Source organism: Heliconius melpomene, chromosome 6, assembly GCF_056956725.1.
Source record: "Heliconius melpomene rosina isolate 202511_hmr_F chromosome 6, ASM5695672v1, whole genome shotgun sequence".
In the NCBI taxonomy this organism is placed as follows: domain Eukaryota; kingdom Metazoa; phylum Arthropoda; class Insecta; order Lepidoptera; family Nymphalidae; genus Heliconius; species Heliconius melpomene.
This window is the reverse complement of record NC_140394.1, coordinates 3,097,625-3,113,827: the sequence shown is the minus strand read 5'-3', so window position 1 is coordinate 3,113,827 and position 16,203 is coordinate 3,097,625. Positions and strand designations below refer to the sequence as shown.

The 16,203-nt window shown below is 33.5% G+C and overlaps 5 protein-coding genes across 7 annotated transcripts; 2 read left to right on the top strand and 3 right to left on the bottom strand.

The window, feature by feature from the left end:
- Positions 1 to 258: 258 nt before the first annotated feature.
- Positions 259 to 1,382, top strand: LOC146538092 (UPF0389 protein CG9231). Its single transcript, XM_085186944.1, has 2 exons — positions 259 to 577; positions 1,064 to 1,382. Exons 1-2 carry the CDS (start codon positions 390 to 392, stop codon positions 1,272 to 1,274), a joined length of 399 nt encoding a protein of 132 aa, XP_085043070.1. The 5' UTR covers positions 259 to 389; the 3' UTR covers positions 1,275 to 1,382.
- Positions 1,383 to 2,161: 779 nt separating this feature from the next.
- On the bottom strand, positions 2,162 to 3,352 carry Ccdc58 (Coiled-coil domain-containing 58). Of its 2 annotated transcripts, XR_014878066.1 has the most exons (4): positions 3,214 to 3,264; positions 2,793 to 3,065; positions 2,499 to 2,659; positions 2,162 to 2,259 (listed from the first exon to the last, which is right to left on the bottom strand). XR_014878066.1 is itself a non-coding variant. In XM_085186943.1 (3 exons), exons 1-3 carry the CDS (start codon positions 3,241 to 3,243, stop codon positions 2,552 to 2,554), a joined length of 411 nt encoding a protein of 136 aa, XP_085043069.1. In that variant the 5' UTR covers positions 3,244 to 3,352; the 3' UTR covers positions 2,481 to 2,551. The 2 variants fall into 2 exon arrangements, 1 of the variants encoding a protein (XP_085043069.1); XM_085186943.1 differs by lacking the exon at positions 2,162 to 2,259 and having other exon boundaries at positions 2,481 to 2,659; positions 3,214 to 3,352.
- Positions 3,353 to 5,572: 2,220 nt separating this feature from the next.
- On the top strand, positions 5,573 to 7,677 carry RpL24 (ribosomal protein L24). The gene is made up of 5 exons (XM_085186887.1): positions 5,573 to 5,683; positions 5,806 to 5,881; positions 6,123 to 6,208; positions 6,333 to 6,494; positions 7,503 to 7,677. Exons 1-5 carry the CDS (start codon positions 5,679 to 5,681, stop codon positions 7,639 to 7,641), a joined length of 468 nt encoding a protein of 155 aa, XP_085043013.1. The 5' UTR covers positions 5,573 to 5,678; the 3' UTR covers positions 7,642 to 7,677.
- A 532-nt stretch (positions 7,678 to 8,209) lies between these two features.
- On the bottom strand, positions 8,210 to 9,991 carry LOC146538089 (ATP synthase subunit beta, mitochondrial). Its single transcript, XM_085186884.1, has one exon. It carries the CDS (start codon positions 9,875 to 9,877, stop codon positions 8,333 to 8,335), a length of 1,545 nt encoding a protein of 514 aa, XP_085043010.1. The 5' UTR covers positions 9,878 to 9,991; the 3' UTR covers positions 8,210 to 8,332.
- Positions 9,992 to 10,393: 402 nt separating this feature from the next.
- On the bottom strand, positions 10,394 to 16,030 carry LOC146538088 (uncharacterized). Of its 2 annotated transcripts, none has more exons than XM_085186888.1 (2): positions 14,673 to 16,030; positions 10,394 to 10,954 (listed from the first exon to the last, which is right to left on the bottom strand). In XM_085186888.1, the coding sequence occupies exons 1-2, from the start codon at positions 14,938 to 14,940 to the stop codon at positions 10,899 to 10,901; spliced, it is 324 nt and encodes a 107-aa protein (XP_085043014.1). In that variant the 5' UTR covers positions 14,941 to 16,030; the 3' UTR covers positions 10,394 to 10,898. The 2 variants fall into 2 exon arrangements, with proteins under 2 accessions (XP_085043014.1, XP_085043015.1); XM_085186889.1 differs by having other exon boundaries at positions 14,653 to 16,029.
- Between the last annotated feature and the right edge of the window lie 173 nt (positions 16,031 to 16,203).

Genomic DNA, 16,203 nt, shown 5'->3' with positions numbered 1-16,203 from the left:
GAATAATATATACGTATACAGTATTAATATTTTTAAACAGTGATATTATAAAATACATTTTAGAACATGTTTTTTTTTATTTTTTAAATAATATTTTATCACAATAAACTTTTTAAGGTAATAAATATAATTTAAACCCTTTATTAATGCCTTACATGCCTTAACTTGTGTCTCTAGTAATAGTGGTCCTATAAATTGATATAAGTATAAACAAAGCTTTATGTCATCTTGACAATGACATATAATGTACTATTTTTAGACAGTACGTATTTTGAACGTATGTACTATATACTTGTCCTGCCTGGATGTGTAGGTTCAGATATAAAACGTATAGATTTTATTGAGTAACCCTCAAGGTCAACAAATTAAGTCGACACAAAAGTGGAATCATGGAAAAACTATCGTTATTTAGAATGGTTACACGTCCACTAAGAAGATATATGAGTTCTCCAGCAAGCGGATCTAACCAGAGTGATAGCTCAATCGCCCCAAGATATAAGCCCAGCGAATTTCAAAAGTTTGTCCTGGTATGGACTAAGAAGTATAAAAGCAAAGCTGAAATTCCTCCATTAGTGTCGTATGTATTTATTATATGTGTTGTATATGTTATTTCCTAATTTATTTTTTATTTTAAATTTCATCACACACTGATTTGACGATAGACATGATTGAATGACTAAGAGACAGATATGACTGTTGGTTGTTGGAAAACTAAAGAATCCCAAAAAGTAATTGAAAATTGTTGCTATGTAAACAAATACCATTCATAAAAACATTGTAATTTTTTACATTAGAGTTTAAACATTAAATTTTGTCTATACTGGAATTATAAAGCTTAATAATTTGTTTAGTAGATCACTAACCTGAAATTCTTCATGTGTTGGATAATCCATTAATTAAGCAAGGCATAGGATATATTACATCATTGATCATACTAATCTATTCTATGTACCCACTATGTCAAACACAACTTAGCTCTTTTACTTGATCATGGAGGAGAAACGACATCACACAGCTTTTATTGTGTATTTATTAACCATGCATATTATTTTTATTATTTTAGCCCAGACTTGATAGAGAGGTCTCGAAGTGAAGCCAGGATTAAACTTTCCAATATATTAATGATACTAACAGCCCTTGCTAGTGTAGGAGCCATATTTGCTGGTAAAGCTGCAGTAAAAAGAGGAGAATCTGTTCACCAAATGAACCTAGATTGGCATAAGAAATATCAAGAAGATTTTAAAAAGAAAGAAGAGAGTGCAAGCAAGGCATAAAATGAAAAATATATTTAACAATGATTCACAACACAGACTAGGTTTAGCTTGCTTTACATGTTTTATTATTCTTCTTAAAATCAAATACACTATTTTAAAGCTTTAGAACAGTGTTTTATTTTTAGTTTTATTACTAAATTGATTCAAGAATAATTTAAAAGTTTTTCCTCATGTTGTTTCCTTGGGCATATCAACTAGTACTGATTTCTTAAAAAGGATAAATGATAAGAAATATCTTAACAATATTTTTATGATTAGATTTATGATAAATTAAACCATCAATTTTTTTATCACAATGTTAAAGCCCTATTTCATTGAAGCATGCATGAAGTAACAAGATTGATGTTATTGTTGCAACATGAAAATTATGTAATTTCCTGTTAATACCATACAAACATGAAGTGAACCAAAGTGAAGCAATACAATTTGATTTGTACTGAAATGTTCACATATAATGTAAGAAAACTAAGAAAAGACTATAAACATGGATAGTTATGCATTTAATACTCACTTGTAAAATTAATTCCACCATACATTTCCTCAAATTGAGCAGAAAGTGGAGAATGGAGTGTTCTGGTATTCTTTCTTTCTACCCTGCTATGGAAGAATGCAGTGTAATTGCAAAGATGATTTTTAATTTGTAATATTTAAATAATTGATGTCTTTATTCATTCTTCTAAAACTCATTGAATAAATTGAGTTTTTTCATAAATAATAATACTCATCAACTCTTTAAATTTTGGACTTAGGAGTAATTTGTATAAATGTGTATACATTAAACATATGCATACATATTAATTAAACATTGAAGTTTTCTTTAGCTTCATATAGCAGAGTATACATTGGCAATAGAGGGAACTTAACTAATGTTTAAGTAATAAAATGAGTTAACATTTGTCAGAGTATATAATAAAAATTATTCTTTTGGAAACCTCCATGATGCAGTGGTTAGTGCCAGATGGATGTTTGTGGGTCCAACGTCAACCTGAAGGAATGAATTATTTTTCCTTCATTAAGAATAAGCACAAATTGAGTTTGGCATTCAAAATGTCTCAAATATTTTAACACTAAGTAAGCCTGCAGCCCCACCCACTACCTAAGGTAGCGGGTGGGGCTGGCAAAGCCAGTCCAGTCATCTTCAGAAGACTAGAATTAAGAGTAATTTCAAAACTTGTCACAAATGTATTGTTTGAAAAAAACAAGAAAAAATTGAACACAACTAACTATATATTTATGTACAGAAATTGCTTCATATTCAAATGCACATTTATCAGTCTTCATAAATCATTTGGCTTATAATAACTTCTACATTTTTCCGTAAACAATTTTGTAGTCTTTTCCTTAATGACTTCCTCTACACTTAGTTCTGTTTGTAACAATCGTAACTGTAAAAATACATAAAATTATATAAAAACACGCGATGTACTTTATTTTTTAACAAGTATATTATTGTAATATTTAATCTATTATTAAGTAAAATGAAAAAAAAATAAAATACGAAACAGAATTAAGTAGCACCTTTCTTTGTTCTGTCTTCAGATCTTTTAATATGTCTAAATTTTCAGGAGTACTTTCTTTAGCAGCCTTTAATTTTTTAACACTTTCTGCCGTTGAAACAATACAATTTTTAATAACGTTTTCTCTTTCACTGTGTCCTTTTTGAATCTGGTCATACAAATCTTGACAAGCGGACGAGGCATCTATTTTATTTTTAAAAGATTCTGTGGGTAAAGACGTATTTAATGCATAAACTATTTTGTCATCGAGTACTCTCATCTTTTTTAAAACATCCTAAAAGCAAATAAATAGTTAAAATACAAGTACAAAATATTTTAAGGTTATGTCGGCAAATACATAAGCCCAACACAAATTACTGACATAATAATGAAATAAAGTTAAATGTAACTAATGTAATTTTGTTTTATTTTTATTTACGAACCTGAAATTCTAAAAAGTCTGGACAAATCATATTTTTGTTACTTAATTTACCCTGTAAAATAAATAAGAACCAAAAGGCATAGAGAAGTTAAAAAACTACAGTAGTCAGTATTTTAAATGTAAATTAAAGATATTACGTCAATATATTGAAAATAAAGTAAAATATGTTTATATTATATGAGAGATTACATAACTATTTATTAAATTTCTTAGAAAAATAATTTTAATTATGAAACTATTTTTTATTAACCATAGGCAAGAAAATGCTAAGTATACTCTGTATTTCTAGTGCTCAGTGCTCTTTAACACAGAACACTTTTACTCTTTAATTCCATAAATTGATAGATATCGATATGAATAGAATAAAATAGGCAATAATTGTTTGACATATCGATTACGATATGTCAAACAATTATCGCGGAAATTATTTAAATTCTGTGATAATAACAGTATTAATTAATTTTTGAATAATTCTTCTTTAAGAAAATATCTGTATTAATAAAATAGAACTTACAAAATCATAACTATATATATTGTAAAAACACTTTTTTTTATAAAAGTATATAGTCTGGCAAATATGTTATTGATAATGGGAAGCACGCGCGGTAAATTGCGCAGTATATGTATGCGCAGAGAACGTTCGATCAGTGTTACCTGTTATGTTGTTTTACCTCACGCTTAGCAAATCACATTTACCTATACGATAATTAAAATATCTGATCATGTTTATGTAGAAGTAAATTATACAAAACGAAAATTTAATGAGGATATCTAAATATTGCAAAATAATCAGCTGTTTTATACATTGTTGTCGAGAATAAAATCAAGACTAGCCCGAAAAGTATAATAACATTTTTGAGTCAATATATAATTAATCAATTCTAAGCTTCTGCTTATATAACTAATGGCACATGATATTTACGTATATGTGTATATACTATATACACACTTATGTACAACATAAACATTCAGTGTGCATAATACAAGCTTATAAACTATGCAATATGAATAAAGAAATATCTGGCAATATTTAAACTTCTTAAAGATTATATAAAAGAAAATAATATTGGGTAAATTATTTCAATAAATTTTGAGGTACAAAAAATGAGAGTGCGGTATCCCTTTGCCATAGTTTGCCATTTGTGTCAGTGTGAGCGCTACGTCCTTACAGGAAATTCGCACCCACACATCTTTAAAGGTACTATCGAGCTCACACTATATTGTTCAAACAAGAATATAATTAATTGTAAACAAAAATGCCTTTTACCGTTTTGATTATTTGCTTTATTATTTGTCAATTTTTATTTTTTACTTTCTTGCATGCATTAATTAACGTTTTAAATAAAACGGTAATAAAATTTTGATTTAATTTGGAGATATAATTAACATAATTTATTTGTTAAGACCTTTATTTCCATTATTTAAAAAATTTTTTACTTACCCATAAGTTGATTTTGCATATTGCCCAACGCCAAAATCTTGTATTTGTTTGCTTGTTTTATATATTAAATTTACTTTTTAAATTTTACTTTTTTTATTGAATTTGGATTGAGAAGATTTGTATGTGGCCGTGGCCTCATTATAGTAATTTAATTCAGTTTTTTATTTAATTTTTCAATTTACCATATGTTCATTTTGCATGTTGCTTTGGTGTTTTTTACTAATTTTTATAATATTACTAGAAAAATATGCTCTACTACGCCATTCCGTATATATGATGCTATCATATGATATTATATTCATATTTCATAGTAATGAACTGATAGCGTTGCACTCGACTGTACCGTAGCCCGGTCACACCCCGCAACGATTCCCCGCGAGCCCTTACGGGGAATCGGTCCGGCGTGAGGGGATGTCTATGTGCAGACATCAAAATACGCTTTCTGCGCAATTTGCCGCGCGTGCTTCCCATTATCAATAACATATTTGCCTATATACCTTGTAACTTTTTCTAAATACAATTTTATTAAAGCAGTAGTATTTATTAAACATATACTTGTTTTCTCATTTTTTTTCTTATTTAACTATAAAAATAGCAATCGTAGCACAGCGGCAGAGCATTTAACTGTAAAAGCTACGGTTGTCGGTTCCGTTCCACCATTTAGAAGCAAATCGCAATGTCCCGAAAATATATCTTTACACTAAGTTCCATCTACCTATCTTGCTATATATAAATACAAAGTACAGTGTAAATAAATAAAACTAATAAATAATACAGTGCTAATAATAAAACTAATAAATAATACAGTGCTAATAAAACTATAATACTATTGTAAAAATATGAAAAAAGACCAATCAAAATGTATATTGCATTCATTTAAGTTCTTTATTTGCCGAAATAAAAACTGAATTGAAAAAATCGATTACGTAATCGAATTTTAATGACAGTGACGTTCGACAAGTGACAACTCGATATAGTTGTTTCGTTTCAAAACTACTTCTCTTTCTTTTCTAACAGAAGTCAAAATGAAGTACGTTTATATTCCAATTTTCTATTTAACAAAATCTTTTAAATCATATATTATTTCTTTGTGCATTTATGAAAATATTACTGTGTAGTGATTTGATTTTATTATGAGTGTTTTATTTGCAGGATCGGACTTTGTGCCTACAGTGGTTACAAGATTTACCCCGGCCATGGCAAAACCATGGTTAAGGTAGATGGCAAGGTAAATAATATACAATTAATTTACTAGTGTCCCTAATTATTAGATATAACACTTTTATTGTTGTAAAACTACACTAAAGTTTCACATTTTAGAGATCTTTTATTACGATTGTTTTGACTAATAGGTTATATGTCGGACTGTTAAATTCGAGCTTTATCCCAAATTTCCAAACATAAAGTTTACGTTTATTATTTTGCTGTTTAAATTGAAATAATAAAAATATTTGTACTGTAATTTTCAGACTTTCACATTTCTGAATTCAAAATGTGAAGCCGCACATTTGATGAGGAGAAATCCTCGTAAAGTTACATGGACTGTTCTATACAGGTAATATAGTTAATGTTAATTTTTATTAATGTAAAACCATGTATTTGTAAACTCAAACATCGCACAACAAATAACTTTGTACCATGAATAATGTTTTTTATTTATATTATAATCATTTTTTTAGACGCAAATTCAAGAAAGGCCAGGAAGAAGAACAGGCCAAAAAACGCACCAGGAGGACACAAAAGTTCCAGCGTGCTATTGTGGGAGCTTCACTCAGTGACATTATGGCCAAGAGGAATATGAAACCTGAAGTCAGGAAGGCTCAAAGAGAACAGGCTATCAAGTAAGTTCATGAATAATTAGTCAATATTTTTTTGCTTTGCACTGTATACCACATACTGTTAATTAGACAGAAAGTGGGGCAAGCAGAAAGAAGCATTGTTCATTTTTGATAAATTGTGTATTGTGTGGCAGAACCCAACTCCATGTTTTATCTTGTAATCAATGTGAGGAAATTAATAACACCCGTCCTTGAACCTTTGCTTTTACAGAGAGGCACTATTTTTTCACCATAACTAAATAATAACACAAATATTGTGGCATATGGTTAAATTAAATGTTCACATAGCTAGTAACTATTATTGTAATTTTTTTTAAATACATTTTTTATATTTTATAATTAATAATAAAAAAGATTACTATATACAATTACTACTTTAAATGTGTTAGATTGAAAACAACAAATTAATAGTTTAAATTCATTTAATAAAATAATATAAAAAGTACTTTAATAATTGCTCAATATTAATTTAATATAAAAATGATAACCTAACCTGCTTAAGTGGATATTGTGTATACAAGAAATTAACCAAAATCACATAATTTTTTTTATCATAGATTCTTAAAATTTAGAATTTTATATAAACAACATGTCATGAAATAATGAATTAAAGCTATATGACTACAACATAAGTATATATATATAAATGTTAAAACTAGAACTTGAATCTGCTTATTCTTGTATAATGTCTCTTTCATCTTAAAATGGTTAGTTAATTTTTAAGTTATTAAGATTGTCATATCTTCTACTCTTTGAGGCTATTATGGTGTACTAAGGCAGCTATTGACTATAAAGGTTTTACTTATTGGTTCGATTCTCTTTTGGAGAATAAACACCATCAATTATCTTGTTTTGGTAGACTAACTTGACTATTGACACCATTGGCTTGCACTTTGCCAGAAATAGAATAATAAGTTAACTTGGCGTATTTTGTTGTATTGAAATAATATGTTAATGTTAAGCTAAGATCTTTTTTATAAAAAAATATTTAAGTAATAATATATCTTACAGAGCGGCTAAGGAGCAAAAGAAGTCCACCAAAGCCGCAAAGAAGGCCACAGCTGCTCCTCCCAAGGCTAAGGCACCCCCTAAGGCTAAAGCTGCTAAAGTAAGCCAGAAGGCAGCTCCACGCGTTGGAGGAAAACGATAAGACCTTTGTAAAATAAACTATTAAGTAAAACACAAATTATGTTTTATTATTACCTGACTTACTGAGTTAATTGTTACAATTAGATCATTATATTTAACTTCTTTATTCTTACTTGAAAAAACAAACACTTGTTAATACTTTATTGTTATATTATGATAATATAGAAAGTAACAAGCATATATATGGTTTTTTGTATTTCATAGTCATCTTATTTTTCTTGCATTTACCCTGTCTAAAAATTCAGGGGATTGTAGGTTGTGAAAGTAGATAAGTAGTAAAGGAATAAAAAAATTATGCATATTTATTTTGTTCAATAAACTCTCATAGTTTTGGTTATTTAATTAATGTGTTACATGTAAAAAAACTATTTTGAGAAAATGGAATAGATGGCAATCAGTTTCTCATAATTTTAAAACTTGTTTCAAACGATTTCTCCTTGTTAAGCTCCCAAATATTGTCAAATCAGTTTTTTAAGTAAAAAAAGTGTTACATAACAGTATGCAAGTTTAATTTTTTTAGTTTTAATTCTTTTTTTTTTTGGGAATAGGAATAAAAAAAAATGTATAACTATGGTATATCTTTATTACATAATTCTTACACCTGCTGCTAAGATATAATAGATTTTTTAGCAATAAATTACTGGAGTTTGTATCAATGGCTATTAACACTAAAATTAATTCATATAAAAATATTAGGCATTCTTGGCTAAAGTGTCAGCCTTGGCAATAACTTCTTCAATTGGTCCAACCATGTAGAATGCAACCTCTGGAAGATGATCATATTCTCCTTGTAAGATTTTAGAGAATCCCTTAATTGTCTCCTCAAGAGGCACAAGTTTTCCAGCATGGCCAGTGAACACCTCGGCTACCTGGAAGGGTTGGGAGAGGAACCTTTGTATCTTACGTGCACGTGCTACCGTCAGCTTATCTTCCTCAGATAATTCATCCATACCCAAAATGGCAATGATATCCTGAAGGGACTTGTAGTCCTGGAGAATCTTCTGAACTCCACGGGCAACATTGTAGTGCTCAGCCCCTATGATGTTGGGGTCCATGATACGGGAGGTGGAGTCAAGGGGGTCCACAGCGGGGTAGATACCCAACTCAGCAATAGCACGAGACAACACAGTGGTGGCGTCCAAGTGAGCAAAGGTGGTGGCTGGGGCGGGATCTGTCAAGTCATCAGCTGGTACATAGATGGCCTGTACAGAGGTGATGGAACCCTTCTTTGTGGTGGTGATACGCTCCTGCATAGTACCCATGTCAGTGGCCAGAGTGGGTTGGTAACCTACAGCGGAGGGAATGCGACCCAGCAGAGCAGACACCTCAGAACCAGCCTGAGTGAAACGGAAAATGTTGTCAATGAAGAGCAGCACATCTTGTCCTTCCTGGTCACGGAAGTACTCTGCTACAGTCAGCCCAGTAAGAGCGACACGGGCACGCGCGCCAGGGGGCTCATTCATCTGACCGTACACAAGTGCCACTTTTGAGGTCTTGTCCTTGAGCGAGATTACTCCGGACTCAATCATCTCGTGGTACAAGTCGTTGCCCTCACGGGTGCGCTCTCCCACACCAGCGAACACGGAGTAACCACCGTGCGCTTTGGCTACGTTATTGATCAGCTCCATGATAAGTACGGTCTTGCCGACGCCGGCGCCGCCGAACAGGCCGATCTTGCCTCCCTTGGCGTAGGGCGCAAGCAGGTCCACCACCTTGATGCCTGTCACGAGGATCTCTTGCTGTACGGACATGTCCACGAATTCGGGTGCTTCGGCGTGGATGGCGGCGGTTTTGTCGGTGGGGATGGGACCGCGCTCGTCGATGGGCTCACCGATCACGTTGATGATGCGGCCGAGCGTCTCCGCGCCCACGGGGATGCGGATGGGCGAGCCGCAGTCGTGCACGGGCTGTCCGCGCACGAGACCTTCAGTACCATCCATGGCGATGGTGCGAACGGTGTTCTCTCCCAAGTGCTGTGCCACCTCCAGGACGAGCCTGGGGGACCGGTTCTGGACTTCAAGGGCATTTAGGATGGGAGGGAGACTATCCTCAAATTGTACGTCTACGACAGCACCAATGACTGCAACCACCTTACCTTGACCTTTTGCAGCGGCTTTAGCAGCATAATCACGTTTATTCGCAAGAGCTCCGGCAACCAAAGGTGTCTTCTCAGCCAAAGTATTGTTAACTACCGCTCTCGTGGCCAAAAGACCAGCTCTACCAACGGTAGAAAACATGTTCGATTTTTGAATGAGCTTACGGGAATGTACAGTGTAAGAAAATTCTTCTTTTAAAAATTCGGTGCTTGTCGAAGTTTACGTAAGAGGAATAGTGACCATAGTGTAAATATGCTTTTTATTTCTTGTCTGAGGTTCCGTTTCACAAAATAAAGCGTTGTTTGTGGTCAAGTATTGACCAATTAATTAATATTGAATATATTCAATACAAGATATTTTGACTACAAGTAGAAGATTAAATATGTATATTATATCGATTTTTAAGTAATAGGCTTAAGAGAAAATTCACCTAATATTAAATAAAATCTTAACATTCTCATAAATTTTCATAATTAACTAAACAAATTTAATTATCATTCTTACAGGAACTACCGCCAACCCACCCCGTAACTTTTCAAATATATAAGTCTACAGTAATTTAAAGATGAAGTAATATAACTATGTATACAGTACGTACGTACGTATGTATACAATTAGGTTTCAGAAGTGAAATATCAAAAGAAAACTACACAACACTAATGTTACAAATACAATCTTATTTATTAAAAATCAAAATAACTATAAACTGAAGTTTATATAACTAGAAACTTATATAAAACACCAACAACATTCGAAAACACATATAGGTATTTACTCAGTGTTAATTATAGCAGCTCTTTTAACCAATTCACAATATTTATTAATTAAAACATTTAAATTACTTTATAACTTGCTAATAATTATCTATTAACCACCTAGTAACAAATCACATCGACTACAACACGTGTAACCTCAAGTATGTGAGGGCCAAATATGTCTTCCCGCTAAAATTAGTAACTTAATAACAAATGAAAAGCGCGGGCTTTTTGATATTGACAGTGACATTGACATATTGCAGTACTATATTTGACAGTTGACATTTGTAGCACAGCAGTCTCCTAACTCGGCCATTCTGACCCTGCGTCGTCCCCGACGTAGCTGATCCAGTTGCCTGATCACATGCTGGTGCATCCCGATTAGCCCCAAAGTCATCGGCGTCGTTTCATGGCTGTATTGATGAAAATTCTACAGTAGTACCATATTCGCTGTCTTCATCATCTAAAATTTAAAGTTAATAAATGTCTAAACATTACAACATAAATGAATAGGCAATCAAAAGGTACAGACAAAAGATATAAAAATAAAAAGTTTTGAGAGCTCTCATTTTTAACCCTGTAAAATCTTCATATCCAAGTATGTTCAGTCCGGTGCAGCAAACTCTGGAACCTGTGAACAGAACAGTCAGAAGGCGTCCCCTCTGTCTGCCAGGACCAAATGTCCACATAGACGTCACATGGTTCACAAAGACCAAACGTCAGCAAGGACCAAACGTCCACAAGGCCATAATGTCAGCAAGGACCAAATGTCCACCTTGACCACAAGGACCAAACGTCCTTCAGAGCCACATGCTCTTCACAAAATCTTTCAGGGCCACACACCCGTCAAAATTTCTCAGGCCATATGCCTCATCAGACCAAACGTCTGATACAAGTCAAAGTCAAAAGTCAAAGTCAAAACACCCAAACCAACCCCATGTCTGTGCCCAAAGGGACCACACATCCAATTGAACTCAATAAACAAACTGCCACATTGCACCAGTATTGTACACTAACCCCACCTTGGTTGTCAGACAAAAATTAAACAATTAGAAAAAGAATTAATGGAGGAAGAGAAAAAATAAAATGTCAGTCTGTATGTATGTAAACATGTAATGATTTAGAAAGAAATTGTGCTAGACAACAAAGCAAGAATTAGTGCAATACAGTTAAAATGACTTGTCAATGAAAAAGGCAGTACAAATTTCCAGTCACTAATCCCCATGACATTGTACCATGTTAGAGCTCCTCAAGTGGTTTAACTACCACCACTCAATAATTAATTGCCTCAGTCTTATAGAAGCTCGGCCTAACCTGACCTCTATTTATAATTCAACCAACATGTTCAATTTCTGTTGAAGTAATAAACATATTCGAAATTTTATGGGAAAATCGGTTTTTTTTGTTTGAGTATTAATAGTAACTGAATCCCATCATAACGCATTATCAACACGTCATCAACATATTCTAAAACATGACCACATTCAATATGTGTTTACATAAAATATGACAACATTCCACACATGTTTACATAAAATATTCATAACCACCACCACCACCAAATTATTCGTGTGTGATCATCAATCAAAGGGAGAAGATAGCATCCTCCGACATTCAACGCTTTCAGTGCCCCACAATCAACACATATACACACTTTGGATTGCACCCTCCAACATACATACTACACTCCTCTCTTCAAGATAGCTGACAATTTCATGTACTTTAAGCTTTTCCCCACCCCATATGGAAGATAAGCATTTTCCCATATTTACCGTTGTTTGCATATTTAATGGCACCGGCGATCAAATAATGTGAAAATTTATTTATTATGTACATAAGAGAATCCAGCTAATAACTTAAGTGGTACATTAATGTGCTGCCAAACGCTGAATGTGCTGACAGACAATTCAATACAGGCACACACTTCACACTTCAGACCAGGACGGACACTTCAATAGACATTCCTAGGCATTGTTTACTCCTCACTAATTAAGTTGTCTGAAATTGTCTCCTATATCATAAACGATAAATTATTATTTACTATAAACATTCTTCTGGTTTCAATTTCCCATTTTAATTTGTTTAAAATAATTCAAACTCTGTAACCTCATAATAGTAATACACAGAAATCTTTTGCTACAATAATCCCTTCCGCTAATTACTTATATAGCTATTAATAGAGGTAAGTCTAAATATTGTATCCTCAGTTATATAAGTAATAGTTGTAAAGTTAGTCTTAGCAAAAATTATTTATGTAGTAATCTTAATGAACTTGATGTAATCGATAATCCTATTTGTGAAACCGAAATTATGTCTATGTATGTTATGGCTTTTAATTCACTTCCTACTATTTGTAAAACAAATTTTATTTTAGGAAATTTACATTTTTGTCAATCACTAGGTAATAACTGATGGGTCTTTATTTATTCAAATCTACTAAATTGCATGTTAATTGTAATAACAATGATTTCAATGTAACTTTATTTGACACTGGAATTTTAACTTTGAAGCTGAATTTATTTACTCAGAATGTTACCTACAACATATGTTACAGATGTAATTGATTAATTATTAATATTTAGTCTCCATATACATTCTACCATTAGGCATGAAAATATTACATTTGGTTTTATTAACATAAAATTTACAATTTTTATATTTACTTGTTATGTAAAATTTATTAGTTCAATTAATCCAACAATTAAATTAAATTCTACTCATTCTGATTTCAATCTTATAGCAGACAATTGTTGCAATTGCACATAAATTAAAAATATTAATAATCCTAATTTGTTTAATTTAATAAATCCTAAGTTATATACAAGGTTTGCACCCTTATCTGCAGCATTGCATCACTTCAATACTATGTATGCATTAATAAGTCATTAGTATAAAACATAGTTAGTCTACCTGAAACTCTCCTAACAGCCACACATTTTTCTATTTCCACTGTGACTCAATTCTATTTGTTTTATGATTGAGACTAATTAATATGTTTTAAATTATTACCAAATCTCTTTTTAATTGATTAATCTTTTTTTTTTTAAAACAACTTAAAGCCAAATGTACATAACAGCACGCACTTTCTACATACAATAACATCAGCATCCAAAATAACTAGAACAGGCATGCAAGATCTTGGAACAACTATCAAGTCAGTTCCAAGTGAGAACTCATCAATAGCCAAGGGCACAAAACCATTTCCTGCCAACAAAGTAACAGTATTACTCACCCTCCAAGTGAGAGCTCATCAATAGCCAAGGAAACAAAACCATTTCCTTCCAACAAAGTAACAGTATTACTCACTCTCTAAGGTACAGTTTATTGGTTCTTCCTCACACAACAAACATTTCAGAACAAACAAAGGTTACAAGTCATACTGCTACCATTCCTAGGTTTCCTTATCCAATGTTACTCACACCCCCTTCACCAACAATAAAATTGTTCCAATCTAAAAGAATTGTGTAACGGACGCCCAATTATTAAGCTATGAATCTCTTGTCTTTCTTTTTCTTTTTTTTAGTCACTATGAATTATGCTCAACTGGCAAGCTCGAAACGCCATATATCAAGAATTTAATTCAATTCACTAAGCCCTATATACATTGACAAGAATCATCTCAAGGCAAACTGGCACCCGTCTCTCCTCTAGCACACTAAGCACAACCACAGGACTCTTCAGAATCAGCCTGCATAAAACATCAACCACCTATGATCACCAGTAATCACTCACTCACTCATTCAACCATGAACATCACCCTTAAGGCGCCCAGAGTCATGTGATAAACATTCTGAATCATTCCAGTTACTAGCACTTCTAACCCTCTCCACCTCCTCATACTATAGCTCAATATCATTGATAACAGAGTCAAAGTTTGATATAAAATAGTTTTGTATTATTCAAATATTTAAAGAAAATATTGCATCAGAAAGATTACGGGCTAACTTGGTAACCCCCGAAGTACATTGAGAAGGTGATAAGGTATCAGAGGCCATACATTCAGATAATGCACCTTTGGGAAAAGTATCAAATCTAACAGTTAATCATTTAAATTTGTTTTTATCAAACTAGCATGACAGGTTGAATTATGAGAAGAAATATTGTTTTGTGTACCTTTTTCAAGTTTGTCTAATCTCCAAAGAAATGCATTGTAATGCTCACCAGTAGAGGCACTCAGATACCTGGAGACACACAGAGACGCGTCGCGCATTGCAAGCAGAAGCGCGCATACACGTGCGGGGACGCGTCGCTCATCAGTATCAGAGGCGCGCAGACACGCGCGGGAACCGCATCGAGAGCAGTAGCGCGCAGATACGCGCGGGGACCGCATCGCGAGCAGTGGCGCTCAGGAACTTGTTGCGCATCGCGAGCAGTCTCACAGACGCATCGCACATTGCGAGCAGAGGGTGTGCAGACGCACACCAAGATGCGCAGGAATGCGTCGCACATCGCGAGCTGAGGGCGTGCAGAGGCACACCAAGACGCCCAGGTAAGCGTCGCGCATCGCGAGCTGAGCGCGTGCAGAGGCACACCAAGACGCGCAAGAAAGCGTCGCGCATCGCGAGCTGAGGGCGTGCAGAGGCACACCAAGACGCGCAGGAAAGCGTCGCAGATCGCGAGCTGAGGTCGTGCAGAGGCACACCAAGACGCTCAGGTAAGCGTCGCACATCGCCAGCAGAGGTACACAGAGACGCGCGGGGACGCGTCACTTGTCGTGGAAGCAGAAGCACCTCATAGCGGCACGGCGGCGGCATGAATGTCCTGCAACAGCACCATGAAAGCACCAGCGCGAGCGCTCGAGACACCCTTAGCGCTCGAGTCTCATAACATGGCTTTCAAATGACTTAACCTATCTCGCTAACCGCGACCACATGTCGTGTCCGGTCGACGTGATTTGTTTTGTGATTTACTTCCAGCATCACCCATATTTAACACTGTATTTCTATATAGGCAATAAATAATTTAAGAAAAGAGAAATGAAACTGGTGTTTTATTTGCTTTCACAAAAATAACAAAATTATAAAGTACAAGGATCTGGCCTGATGGGCTTAGATAGGTATCCCACTTCTGAAATTAGGTTTCAGAAGTGAAATATCAAAAGAAAACTACACAACACTAATGTTACAAATACAATCTTATTTATTAAAAATCAAAATAACTATAAACTGAAGTTTATATAACTAGAAACTTATATAAAACACCAACAACATTCGAAAACACATATAGGTATTTACTCAGTGTTAATTATAGCAGCTCTTTTAACCAATTCACAATATTTATTAATTAAAACATTTAAATTACTTTATAACTTGCTAATAATTATCTATTAACCACCTAGTAACAAATCACATCGACTACAACACGTGTAACCTCAAGTATGTGAGGGCCAAATATGTCTTCCCGCTAAAATTAGTAACTTAATAACAAATGAAAAGCGCGGGCTTTTTGATATTGACAGTGACATTGACATATTGCAGTACTATATTTGACAGTTGACATTTGTAGCACAGCAGTCTCCTAACTATACAGTAATATGGTGGTAATATGTCATGTGTGTAGCGAATAGCAATTACGTGAAATATAAATAAATAATAAAATAAGAGATAATACTTTTTTTCTTTATCTATAGATTTTACAAGTTTTATAATCAATATAAAAAAGGTTATAAAATGAATTATTACAGAAGTTTTCACGAATGTTTTATAATTATAA